The sequence below is a fragment of the Pelophylax lessonae genome (genome assembly GCF_965119305.1).
Source record: "Pelophylax lessonae genome assembly, chromosome: 7".
NCBI classification, from domain to species: Eukaryota; Metazoa; Chordata; class Amphibia; order Anura; family Ranidae; genus Pelophylax; species Pelophylax lessonae.
In genome coordinates this window covers 36,096,673-36,110,369 of record NC_138774.1, presented here as the reverse complement: position 1 = coordinate 36,110,369, position 13,697 = coordinate 36,096,673, and the positions used below count along the sequence as shown (strand labels likewise).

The following is a 13,697-nucleotide window of genomic DNA, read 5'->3' as shown; positions in this document are numbered from 1 at the left end:
GGGTAGACCGCATAACGCCAAGCTGCATGGGTTCTGGGGCATCTGGTGTGAAGTTAGCAGGAGCCGGAATGGGCCTGGTGGAGGTGACATGAGCCGGAGTTGCGAACCGCGGCATCATCCAGAACGGGCGTGGGTGCTGGGCAGACCTTTCCGCACGGCGCTCATGAAGCCGGCGATCTATCTGGATAGCCAATGAAATCAATGCCTCTAGGGAGTCTGGAACGCCAACTCGGGCTAGCTCGTTAGACCCTCAGATAGGCCTGAGCGGAACTGGTGACGTAGTGCTGCGTCGTTCCACTCGGTATCAGTACTCCACCGTCTAAAATCCGTGACGTACTCCTCTACTGCTCTGCGGCCTTGCTGGAGTGCATGAAGAGCAGCTTCCGCTGCGGAAGTGCGCTGTGGATCATCGTATAATTGAGCCATGGCACCAAAAAAAGAAGACAAGGAGTCTATGTGTGGGCTGCGCTTTTCAAGAAGTCGGTGTGCCCAGGACTGGGGTTCATCCAAGAGTAGGGAGATGACAAATCCAACCTTGGTGGCTTCCAAGGAGAAAGTCCGGGGCTGAAGTGAGAAATAAAGTTCGCATGCAATACGGAACGTCCTAAATTTGCCCTGATCGCCTGAAAATCGCTCTGGTGTAGGAACCCTGGGTTTAGGTGGTAGCATCACCACTGTGGGTCCTGAGACCGAACCTGTTGGTGTCGTGGAAGTTGGGGGTACCAAAGAAACAGGAGGGTTCCCTGGGTTAGTCACAGAGTGCAACCGTTCCTCCAAGTGCACATAGCTGTCCTGGAGCGACTTGACTGTTTGCGACAATGCTGCCAAGTGTTGGCAGATCTCGTCCAGAGGAGAGGCCCCTCTTGCAGGCTCCGACATGGCTGTCTTGTACTGTAATGGTGCTGGTGGCTGAACCTGACATGCAGAGGTAGCCTCGTGGGATCTGGTACAACAGGAACACGGACGGGTCACACTGGTGGTAGACACGGGCTAGTCTGAGGTGCGGAGTCTAAGTGCTAGCTGGTTTTCACTAGAGCCCCTGATGGTGGGGATAGACTGCGCTGCAAGCTAACACCAGGTCGCGGTCCCCAGGGTTGCCCCACCAGGAGGTGAACACGTCCAGAATCGGAAGCAGATAAGCCGACAAGGATAAGGCAGGAGAATGGTCACAGGAACCAGCCAAGGTCAGGGCGGGCCGCAAGCAGACAAAGTAGTGGACAAGCCGGGAGGTCGATCAGGAAGTCAACAGGAAACAGCAGGTTCAGAATCAGGAAGTACAGGTAAAGCTGCAGACAAGACAGCAATGGCTCAGTGCTGCTGTGGTGTTTAAATAGGCCAGCCTTTTGCCAATTAGTGCAATTAGTCTGCACTAAGTTAACTCTTAACTGGCAGATTCATGACAGCACTTCAGTGTACACAGGGAGTGTTCCTAACACACACACACATGTATCCCGGCTAAGGGCTACAACTGTTGCATTCCTTGTGTCAAGCCACTCCTGAACCAGAGAGAACATCAGAAGCTTCTTACCTGGGCTAAGGACTGGACTGTTGCTCAGTGGTCCAAAATCCTTTTTTTCTTTTCTTTTTTGGAGATCTAAATCCCATAGTCTGGAGGAAGAGTAGAGATGCACAGAATCCAAGTTGCATGAGGTCCAGTGTGAAATTTCCACAGTCCGTGATGATTTGGGGAGCCATGTCATCTGCAGGTGTTGGTCCACTGTCTTTTATCAAGTTCTAAATTAGTGCAGCCCTCTAGCAGGAAATTCTAGAGCACTTCATGCTCCCCTCTGCTGACCAGCTTTATGGAGATGCGGATTTTATTTTCCAGCATTACTTGGCACCTGCCCACACTGCCAAAACTACCAATACCTAGTTTAATGATCATGGTATCACTGTGCTTGATTGGCTAATAAACTCGCCTGACCTAAACCCCATAGAGAATCTGTGGGGTATTGTCAAGAGGAAGATGAGAGACACCAGACCCAACAATGCAGATGAGCTGAAGGCCGCTATCAAAGCAACCTGAGCTTCCATAACACCTCAGCAGTGCCAAAGGCTGATCACCTCCTTGCCACACCGCATTGATGCAGTAACTCATGCAAAAGGAACCCCAAAAAAGTATGCATACTATACCATACATGGACATACTTTTCAGTAAGCCAACATTTCTGTATTAAAAATCCTTTTTTTATTGGTCTTATGTAATATTCTACTTTACTGAGATACTGAATTTTGGGTTTTCACTAGCTGTAAACCATAATAATTAAAGGTAATAGAAAGAAATGCTTAAAATACATCACTCTGTGTGTAATAGGTTTATATAATGTATAAGTTCACTTTGTGAAATGAATTATTGAAATAAATTAACTTTTTGAAGATATTCTATTTTTTTGAGTTGCACCTGTAAGCAAGGTTCTCTATACCATGTCGATTAGCAACAGCAATTTTCTTAGCCACAAATGTATCTCAGGACTGCACACCAATATATGAATCACAAAACAAATGAACACAAATTAGCTTCAGCTGGATCTTCCCCCTTCTGTAAAGCCCCTCTAACATGTTTCAACCCATAGTGGCCTCTACGATTATGCCCTACACGGGTGAAACCTGTTAGAAGGGATTTCCTGTTGGGTGGAAAGCCAGCTGAAGACATTTTGTGATTTGTTTTGTAACTCACTACATTGGTGTGCGGTCCTGGAAACATTTGTGGCTATTTAGCCAGGCTTAAGATGTTCTTATTAGTGAGTCAGCAGCCAATCAGACAGGAGCTTGCGATACTTTCTCATACAAGTACATGGTGCAGCAGGCACATATCAGGAATATGAAGTGTTGGAGTAAGATTCTCTAAGACACTGTGGTTTGCAACTAATTTATTACAAGAGGTCTAACTGGCCACCAAAATGGGCAGTGTGTCTAGGCTCCTCTAAGCAAGCAGTGCACAGTGGATACATTACCAATGGCTTCCTTGAGGTATCTCTGTCCTATCAGTTTCAGATACTCCTCTATGGCTTTAGTTGCAAGTGTGTTCTCACGGAGAATAAGGTGCTCTCTATCAAGGAAGCGATCAACCTCTGTCATAGCCATATCCGAGAGGAAGTCCTGCGAAGAAAAAGAGACAGGAGTAACAGAAAGTGCCTAAAATAACAGTTCTGCTGAGTACAAGTGTTAGATTGTGTGTCCCCATGGAACCCCTTGGATAGCAGGCCCAGACTATACATCAATCAGCCATTACATTATGAACACTGACGGGTAGAGTAAATAACATCAATAATCTCATTAAAATGCCATCGAAAAGTGGATATATTAGGCCATGCTTTTTCAACCAGGGTGCCCAGGCCCCCTGGGTACCTTGATATTTCTTAAGGGGTGCCTTGGCAAAATGCCTAAAAATGTATCAAAAATTGTATACAGCCAAGCAGGTGGATCAAGCCTGCCTTTTAGTTGCACAAAGCCACTGGTTTTCATTATGCACTATGCTGGGGTGACATTAGCTGACTAATGGAGAGAAAATGAGGAAGAAGAGAAACATTGGAATACTAGTCAGTATCAGTGTGCAAAAGTGTATTTGCTTTGGAAGAATTAACCACCTCTAATGCTGGGTGTTGCTGTACTATGTAAAGCTATTAGAATCATTTTTTACATTTTAGAATGGGGTGCCTCAAGACTTTCCATAATTTTAAAGGGTGCCTTAAGACTGTCTACAATGCTAAAGGGTGCCTTGACTGAAAAAAGCTTGAGAAAGACTGTATTAGGCAGTAGGTAAACATGTTGTCCCTAAAGTGAATGTGCTGAAAGCAGAAAAGAAATGGGCAAGTGTAAGGAATTGAGCGACTTTAACCACTTACCGCATACTAACGTATATATACGTCGGCAGACTTTGCGGTAGTATATATACCAGGATGATGCCTCTAGCTACTCGATCGTTACCCGGGTGAGCGGGAGGGGACGTCCTTCCCCCTCCCGCCTCCTTCCGTGACTTTGCTCGGGGTTCCCGTCCCACCGGGAGCCCCGAGCACCCAGCCGGCACGTCCGCCGGCTGGATGGAGTCCAGATCAAAGCCGGAAACGGCTTTGATCGGGTCTATGATGACGTAACACGGAAGCGGCGTCCATGACGTCACTTCCGGGTTACTGTGCTGCAAAAGGCGGCAAATTTAAAAAACGGCTGTATGCAAAAACGCCGTTTTCGGCGTTTTGCATACATGGAAGTGTAGTGGAGGGGTCTAGGGTCTTTTAGACCCTTGATCCCTCCATAAAGAGTACCTGTCACAACATATTGGTGTCACAAGGGATGTTTACATTGCTTGTGACAGCAATAAAAGTGATCAGATTTTTTTTTTTATAAAAAAAACCTGTTATAAAGTTAAAAAAAAAATAAAATAAATAGGAAAAATAAAAAAATAAAAAATTTAGCCGCCCCCGTCACAGTTAGCTTGTGCACAAAAAAAACGTATACGGAAGTCGAGCCGCGAATGAAATCGATGTTCAAACCACACATGTGAGATATCGCCGCGATCGCCAGAGCGTGGGCAATAATAAAAAAAAAGAGCTACACTCTAACTCTAAACTGGTAACCGTTAAATAAATTTAAAGCGTCGCCTATTGAGATCTCTATTGACCGTAGTTTGTCGCCATCTCACGGGGGGGGCGCAATTTTAAACCGTAACATGTTGGGTATCTATTTACTCGGCGTGACATCATCTTTAACAATATACAAAAATGGGCTAACTTTACTGTTTAGTATTTTTTAAATGCAGTGAAATGTGATTTTTAAAAATTTTTTTTAAAAAAATGGCGTTTTAAAGACCGCTGCGCAAATACCGCGTGACAAAAAATATTGCAATGACCGACATTTTATTCTCCAGAGTCTTTGCTAAAAAATATATATAATGTTTGGGGGTTCTAAGTAGTTTTCTAGGAAAAAATACTGATTTTAACTTGTAAACAAAAAGTGTCCGAAATAGGGCTGGGGCTTAAGTGGTTAACAAGGGTCAAATTGTAATGGCTAGGTGACTGGGTCAGAGCAACTACAAAACTGCAGCTCTTGTAAGAAGTTCCCGGGCTTCAGTGGTTAGGACCGACCAAAAGTGGTCCGATGAAGGAAAACTGGTGAACTGGTGACAGGGTCATGGGTGGCCAAGGCTCATTGAGGCACATGGAGAGCGAAGGATGACCTGTGTTGTCTGATCCAATAGAAAAGCTACTATAGCTCACATTGCGGAAAAAGGTAATGCTGGTTCCAATAAAAATGTTACAGAACACACAGTGCATTACAGTTTGGGGTGTATGGGGTGGCATAGTCGCAGACCAGTCAGGGTCCCCTCACCGACCCATGTCCACAACCAAAAGCACCTATAATGGGCATGTGAGAATCATAAATGGACCACAGGGCAATGGAAGAAGGTGGCCTAGTCTGATGAATTATGTTTTCTTCTACATTATATTGATGATTCGATGCGTGTGCGTCATTTACCGAGGAAGAAATTGCACCAGGATGCACTATTGAAGAAGGCAAGCTGGCAGAGGCAGTGATCAGCTACTGACGGTTTGGTGCCAGATACAACAGTATACCATCAGAGGTCTAGTGTAGTCCATGCCTAAACGAGTTAGGGCTTTTTTGGCTGAAAAAGGGGGATCTACTTAATATTAGGTTGGTGGTCATGTTATGATGAATGGTCATTGTATATGCAGGGTCAGCCCCTCCCAATATTAACCCTTAACTCACGTTCCTACAGCAGTGAAACAAACACTCGCTAAAGCCTGTAAATCTCCCACTCTCTCAGTAACTGAAGGTTAAGTCGAGAGTCACACAGATCATGTTGCATGAGAAAATAGAGGCTAAAATTTCCAATGCAACAAAGAAGTTCATGGCTATTTGGTACCCTTGGTTTATGTACTTGTCCCTAATAAATCAGATGCTAGTGTATTTTGTCTCTACAATAGGAATTGACCATGACCCTGTCTACCTACCTTCTCCACCTCATGCCTCGCCTTCTTGTGTTGTATAACACACACACACATTGCATTCTAAACCCTTCTTCCTTTATTATTATTTTATGGAGCTGAGTTTAGTGAGCTTTGGCAAAAAAATTCCAAAAACTCCTAAACTCAAGTTTAGGAGCTGCTAGTGTACATAAAGCCTAAGGTCTGATCCTACTCAAACACATTTCCAAGTGTATTCAAACTAGACATTTGTTCAGTGGTGTATTTAGGTTTTGTGCTGCCCTAGGCCTGACTAAATTTGTGCACCCCCTAATTTACATATGACCCACCCCTTCCTGTAAAGGCCACGCCCTTTACTGTTTACAACCCGCCCTGTCATCTGTGAACCACAGACCACAAGTCTATCAGTACCCATCAGCGTAGCCTCATCAGTTCCCATACGCTCAGCCTCATCAGTGCCCATCTGTGCAGCCTCATCACTGACCACTTTATGGGGTTGCCAAACTGACTTGCCTCCTGGACTCTGCCCTCTGGCCAGTTTCATCCCATAAGACTGGCAATTTATTAAAAGTGTAGCGCAAGCCGACGAAGACCCTTTTCGTGCGGGGCCCGGGAGGAGGCTGTCTTTTTTTCGTGCAGGGTGTAGCTTTTTTGCTGCCCCCCGCAAAGTGCCGCCCTAGGCCTGGGCCTTGTTGGCCTAGGCCAAGATACAGCACTGCATTTGTTTTCAGTCTACTGTACATGTTGGAAAATTGGAAGTTTAGTTATTCTCTGTGCCAGACTGACTTCTGGAGAATATTTTTTTATTGTTAATTTGCCCATCCATGTGCTTTTTTGTGCAAGGTTAATCGCATTTAAGCAAATACGATCATTTTCCATTTTTGTAAAGTGATCTCATGTGAGGGATTGCCTCAATTGTATCTCTGTCTACTTTCAGGCATTCTGAAGACAAGTTAACCACTTTACCGCTGCTCACTAGAGCTCTACTGCGGCAAAGTGGCTCTTGTAGGCCTGACGACGTAGACCTACGTCGCCAGACATTCCCCTCTCTCTGTGCCGCGTGCGCGCCGCCGGAGGCTCGCTCCCGCTGTATTCAGTCACAGCGGGAGTCGGGCCAGGGGAGGAGCAGCGGCGATCGACGCTGCTCTTCCCCGATCATCTGGGAATCGAGTCTGGAGATCCGCCTGCTTGTGTAATCTCCTAAGTGACAGGCAGTGTCAGATTGCAGGGTTCAGCATAGCTGAACCTGCGATCTGTCCCTGTGTCACTCAGTCACCTCCCCCCACACATGTCAGTAAGCACCAGGCATACATTAACCCCTCCCTCTCCAATAAAATTAACCCCTTCCCTGCCAGTGTCATTTTTACAGTAACAGTGCATATTTATAGCACTGATTACTGTAGTAATGTCACTGGTACCCCCAAAAGTGTCAAAAATGTCAGTCAAGGGTCCGATCTGTCCACCGCAATGTCGCAGTCCCGCAAAAAAAAAATCGCAGATCGCCGCCATTACTCGTTAAAAAAACACCCACCAAAAACGACAGAAATCTTTCCCTTAGTTAGTAAACGCAATAACTTTTGCGCAAACCAATCAAAATACACTTATTGCGATTTTTTTTTTACCAAAAATATGTAGCAGAAAACAAATTGGCCAAAAATGATAAAAAATTTAGATTTTTACATTTTTTTTGGGGGGGGGGGGGGGAATTTCATATAAAAAAAATGTGAAAAATATTGTTATTTTGTCAAAATTGTCGCTCTTTTTTTGTTTATAGAGCAAAAAGTAAAAATTGCACAGGTAATCAAATACCACCAAAAGAAAGCTCTATTTGTGGGGAAAAAAAGGATGTAAATTTTGTTTTGGTACGGCGTTGCATGACCGCGCAATTGTCAGTAAAAGTCGCACAGTGCCGAATCGCAAAAAGTGGCCCAGACGTAAGACAGCAAAATCCTCCGGTGGTAAAGTGGTTAAGGCATTCTCTGCCAACACCCTAACTTGATATCAAGAATACATAAGTATTTTGCATAGGTCTTACAGTGTAGGCATCTACTCCTGGTTTACAGCCTTATTTTGGCCCCACAGTCCAGAGCTTTGTTTGGGCAAAGGTCCCTCTCTACAACTTACAATTTCTTGTTGGATCTCCATACAACCTCAGATTCACCGTTTATTGCGAACTGGGAAAAAGACTTGCATGTTTCGCTTTTACTGACCCACAAAAAGAATGCATACTTTTCTTTGTGCAGAAATCCTCTCTGCAGTAAGTATCAAGAGACCACCCACAAAACAATTACATGCTGGTATAGAACTCCGTCGGTTCTTGACAAATTTTCCCCCAAAACACAGACCACTGTTGGCACTGTAGCATACACCCGGGTACCATCTTGCATATTTTCTGGGAATGCTCCAATCTTTCTGCCAACCTGTCCATAAATTTACAGACATCTGCCTACATGATGAACCAACTAATCCTAATCAACCAACAACCAACAACCAGTCCTAATCAATCATACCCCTTTATCAAGGAAACAGTATCATAAGTTCTTCTTCAAACACCTTCTTAATGCGACACAGGCTTGCATCCCCTGTATGTGGAAACAACAGTTTGCACCAATGGTGGCCCGATAGCTCGCAAGAGTGAATGACATTGAACAAATTGAAGACCTGCCTTCTGCTCTTCGGGATAAATCTGAGGAACATCAAACCAGATGGTTCTACTGGGATCTCTTTTGTTTCTCTGTTGAATTCCTCCAATACGCATAACCTGTGCCAATCCCCTGTGACTTATACTGCCCAATTGGTGATGGTTTTTCCTGCTCCCCGGGGGTGATCCCTCTTTTCCCCTTCCAATTCCCTTACCCTGCCCACCCCCCACTTTTTTTTTTCTATTTCTCTTTTTTTTTCTCTCCCCCTTCCTTCCTCTTTCTTTCCTTTTCCTCACTTTTTTCACCCCCTTTCATATTTGCTAAAAAAATGAGAGAGCACAGACCTCGGCAAGACCCCCTGCACTTGATGTCCCCCTGAAATTTTGTAGCTCCTCTTGGGCTTTAAAGGGACTTTTTTCATGTGCAGGGTTGGTCCCTGAGCTGTCCCCCAGAGGGATCCCTTTGCCTCTATTTGTACACTATATTTTAGACACTGATGTTTGTGCTTACACTGTTTTACCTTTCAGTAGATGTCGAAGGACTTCTTTGTATATTGGATGTGACTAAAGAACTTCATACCGATTGTGATCTATGTGAAGTCTACATTTGATTGTATCTGCTGCACGCCTTTAAATAAAAAATGTGACTACCATGCACTTAGGTGGGGGTTTTGTCATCACTGCCCAGCAATTAAAAATTACCAAACATGTCAAACTCAAAAGAAGACAGGGTGAAGATGTTAGTGCCACCGAGAGACCTCAAGGAGGTTGCATTGCTGAAATGGTATTTGTAGCCTAATTTCCTCTTTTTTTATAATATCAGATCTATTGACATCAGTTGACTATGATTGCTGAAAGTCCCGTGCAGACAGATTAATTTTATTTGTTTTATGTTCAGACAAGCTCTGAGCCCTAGAGTTAACCATGTAGTCTACAATATACAGTAAAATGTCCTTATGCTTGTTGTCTTTGCTTGTATACGTCAAACAGCATATGCCTTTTACTTTCAACTGCTCTGTAATATATCCATAAAGCTTGTGGATAGTAGCCAGTTCTTTTTTTGCTGTTGAAATACATTCAAACATATCACATTTACTTGTTCACCTTGAATCTTGATTTGCTTTGCTTTCTTGCCAGAGAGATTTTATACTAGAGGTGGCAACCACCTCAAATGAGAAGTCATCTTATTCAACAAAATTTGCTACTTTAGTTTCAAGTATATCTTTGAAGTTACCTTAGCAATTGCTCTTTCTTAACACATTTTACCTTATGTAGAACAGATCTGTTCGTGATTTTGTCATGTTCGTGAAACATTTTTTTTTTTTTTGTCAGTACCTAGATGTGTCACTCCAGAAGTGATGGGAGCTTTGCTGATGTCGCCTAGAAGTTTTGCTCCAGAAGTGATGGGAGCTTGGCCGATCTCACCTAGATGCAGATATGCATGTCTAGAACAGGTGGAAGCTTGGCCAACCTCACCTAGATGTGTTGCTCCAGGAGTGGTGGGAGCTTTGTCAACCTCACCTAGATGTGAGGCTCCAGTTGTGGGATCTTTGCTGAACTCACCTAGATGTGCTGCTCCAGGAGTGGTGGAAGCTTCGCCAACCTCACCTAGATGTGTCACTCCTGAAGTGGTGGGAGCTTCAGCTTGGCCAACCTCACCTAGATGTGTCACTCCTGAAGTGGTGGGAGCTTTGCCAACCTCACCTAGATGTTTTGCTCCAGAAGTGGTGAGAGCTTTGCTGACCTCACCTAGATGTGTCACTCCAGAAGAGGTGGAAGCTTTGCCAACCTCACCTAGATGTTTTGGTCCTGAAGCGGTGAAAGCTTTGCTGACCTCACCTAGATGTGTTGCTCCAGAAGTGGTGAGAGCTTTGCTGACCTCACTTACTGTAGATGAGCTGCTCCAGAATTGGTGGGAGCTTTACGGACTTTATCTTCTTTTCTCGCTTAAACTATGAGTTTTAATTGAGCCTGAGCAGCCTAAGGGATTCTTGAAATATATTTCTTTGCTTAGGGAAAGATCAGCATCTGGACTTTTTCATTTATCTTGTACTATGAAGGAGCTTGTTTTAAACACTATTCCATCACCCAATCCCTTCATTAATATAGGGGAAAGCACAGTCCGTAGGTTGATAACATCAGGTCTCTCACAAACTGTTAAGATGGACCATTTACACTTTATGCCCTGTTATCGAATTTGTACATTGCAAACAATGGGTTTGCTATTGGCCTCATATAATCATTATATCCTTCGTAGCAAGGACTGAGCTGCTGAGTTTCTCTGCAGACACATCTCCCCATGTGTTGTAAATTCATCTGTCTTTCTTCTCAACCCATAATAGGAAATAAAACATTTTTCTTCCTCCTCTTTTTTTCAATACTTAAGAAAACTCACAGAAAATACAGAAACCCATGATACCCATGTCAAAATATGAGGAACAAGTGAGGTCATAAACAATACATGGGTCAGGAAAAAACATTCTGGAAGGCCCAGCTCTCAAGAGTCTCTGTACCCTGCGAGGATTTTCTTTTTTTTTTTTTAATGTAACCTGGAAGAAAAGAAAAAGAAAGAAACAGCATTGGAAGAAAAGAGAAAGAAGGGAGAAAAAAAATAAAAATTTTAGGGTAATTTAATTCAGCAAGGCCTTGTACTCGTCAGAGTATACAAATTTGTGCCAATAGAACCACTTCTTGAGGAATGTATCCGAGAGGCCCTTCTTAGTGGCCGCTAATTCCTCCATCTCATTAATTTCAACCACTCTTTTCAGCCAAATGGCTATGGGTGGAGCCTGTGCCTGTTTCCAAAGGAGCGGGATGCAGCTTTTTTGCCGCTGTGACCAAGAGGGACAAGATGGAACGCCTATAAGTCTTACCATAGAAACTATGATGTGCAAAAGGAAAAGCGCAGGGTCCCTTGGTAAAATGTAGAAAGATGATCCGCACACCGGTAGTTGCTCTTAAAAAAGTTATGACTAAGGCCATATAGGCTGAAACGCATCAACTGATCTTATCAGCAGTTGTGTTCTGTGGTTTCTGAATAAAGATGAAGATTTTTTAAGAGCAACTATGGGTGTGCGGATCATCTTTCTACATATGTACTCAGTTAAACGGCTGTGGATCAGGCACCCGGGAGCTCGTTTATTGGTGAGCTGTATGGGTAGTAGCACTGCTTCTTCTGCTTGCATTTTGTCCTTTGGTGGAATACAGTCCGTACATTTTTGGATTATCAGATAAACTTCTGCAATGAGTGGCAAGACCAGAACATGTGAAGAAGGGAATCTGACTCCTCTCCACATCTCCAACAGAGATCTGGACATTGAGGAAACATTTTAGGAATCTTAAAAGGCGTGTGATACCACCAGGTCAGCAACTTAAAGCATGATTCTTGTTGCTTAGCGCAAATAGATGTTTTGTAGGAGAACATAAGAATCCTCTCCAGCTGTTTATCTGTAAAGTTAAGCCCCAAGTCTCATTCCCAATTGGAAATATATGGAGGCTGAAAGGATGGAGGTGGAGACACCAGCAGTCTATAAGTCAAGGACACCGCATGGGGCAGTGGAGATTGCTCTATGCATAAGTGCTCAAACCAAATAGGGGGGCGTGCAAAAGCATCCGAAGGGAGGAAGCGACCTGCAAAGGCTAGATCCTCCATTTGTTGTCTAGTCATCTATCGTCCATTAACAATGAAGTGCCTCGTCTGCCAGAGACCCGCAGACCTCAGATCTTGAAATCCAGGATCCCCCAGACCAGGGCTGAAAGTAGGATTCCCCACTATAGGGGTGAGCAGGGAGGGATCCTGGGCAATGGGCGAAGAACAAAAAACTCTGGTACATACCCACCAGGTTCCCCCCACCGTGGGATGGCTAGAAACGAAGGCAGGCAAGTCTCTCCAGCACAAAGGTACTGAACCAAGCCGCACCCCCGAAAGAATCCGTCCACCTACACCCACTGTTTAGGTGCACCATCCATGGCAGCACCAATCCAGAACCTTGGTGAGATAGAGATTAGTGTCTGGTAGAGCCATACCTCCCATCAGCTTTGGCAGTCTCAAGATCGTCTGACCAATACCGGGGGGCTTTTGGGCCCAAAGAAAATGGACAAGAGTTTGATTGACCCCCGAAGGAAGGAACTCAGGATACGTACTAGTAGAGCCTGAAGTAGATAAAGCAAACGTGGCATGACATTCATCTTGACTATGCTACAGCATCCAAACCAGGAGAACAGGCCCTGTTGCCACTGTTGGAGGTCTTTTTAATAGTCGACAAGAGAGGAGGAAAGTTAAGGACAAATAGATCCACCACCTTGCTAGATAAAAGGATGCCCAAGTATTTTATATGGGACACAGCCCATTTAAAGGGGAAGTCTGCCTTAGGAAGAGTAGCCTGGGAGGTCAATAAAGATATATTTAATGCCTCTGACCTTTGGTAAATAATCTGAAAAAAGGATAGGCTCTCGTAGGTTTTCAATTCAGAAAGTAGGTTTGGAAAGGCCACAAGCGGATTAGACAAAAAAACATCAAGTCGTCGGCATATGCTGCCACTTTTGGGGCCAGGTTAGCATCCAGCTGCAACACCAGTGATGTCAGGATTATTCCTGATTGTTCTCATAAAGGGTTTGAGGGATAGAATAAATATCAGGGGGAAAGAGGACACCCTTGTTGGGCCCCATTTGTTTTCCCGAAGGAGGAAGAGAGGTGCCCATTCACCTTCACCTGGGCAGAAGGTCGAGAATAAATAGCATGAATCCAGTTCATCATTCATTGACCTAGCCCAATATGTTTGAGAGTCTCCTCCAGAAAGACCCAGTTTACCCTATCTAATGCCTTTTCAGCATCTGTCGACAGGAGTAACATAGGGATCCTCCAAACATGGGCGGCGTGGATCAGATTGACAGCCTTAATCATGTTTTAGCGAGATTCCCTAGTAGGAACAAAACCCACCTGATCCGAGTGAACCAACTTGGGAATCAGTCCGATCAAGCGCACCACAAGAATTTTGGTGAACAACTTAAGGTCAGTGTTCAAAAGCGAAATCGGACGATAATTTTGGCAATGTAACGGGTCCTTGCCCTCCCCTGAAATCACGGTGATATGGGCCCATAGCGTACCCTCTGGG

At 44.4% G+C, this 13,697-nt stretch overlaps 1 protein-coding gene across 12 annotated transcripts in view; it reads right to left on the bottom strand.

Annotated features, from left to right (window-relative positions):
- The window catches only part of SYNGAP1 (synaptic Ras GTPase activating protein 1), a 643,453-nt gene that overhangs the window by 139,566 nt on the left and 490,190 nt on the right, over window positions 1-13,697 (bottom strand). For all 12 annotated transcript variants that reach the window (XM_082263688.1, XM_082263695.1, XM_082263697.1 and 9 more), the window contains one exon: window positions 2,955-3,099. In XM_082263688.1, the coding sequence (XP_082119814.1) occupies window positions 2,955-3,099 (145 nt within the window). The remainder of the gene's footprint in view (window positions 1-2,954; window positions 3,100-13,697) is intronic.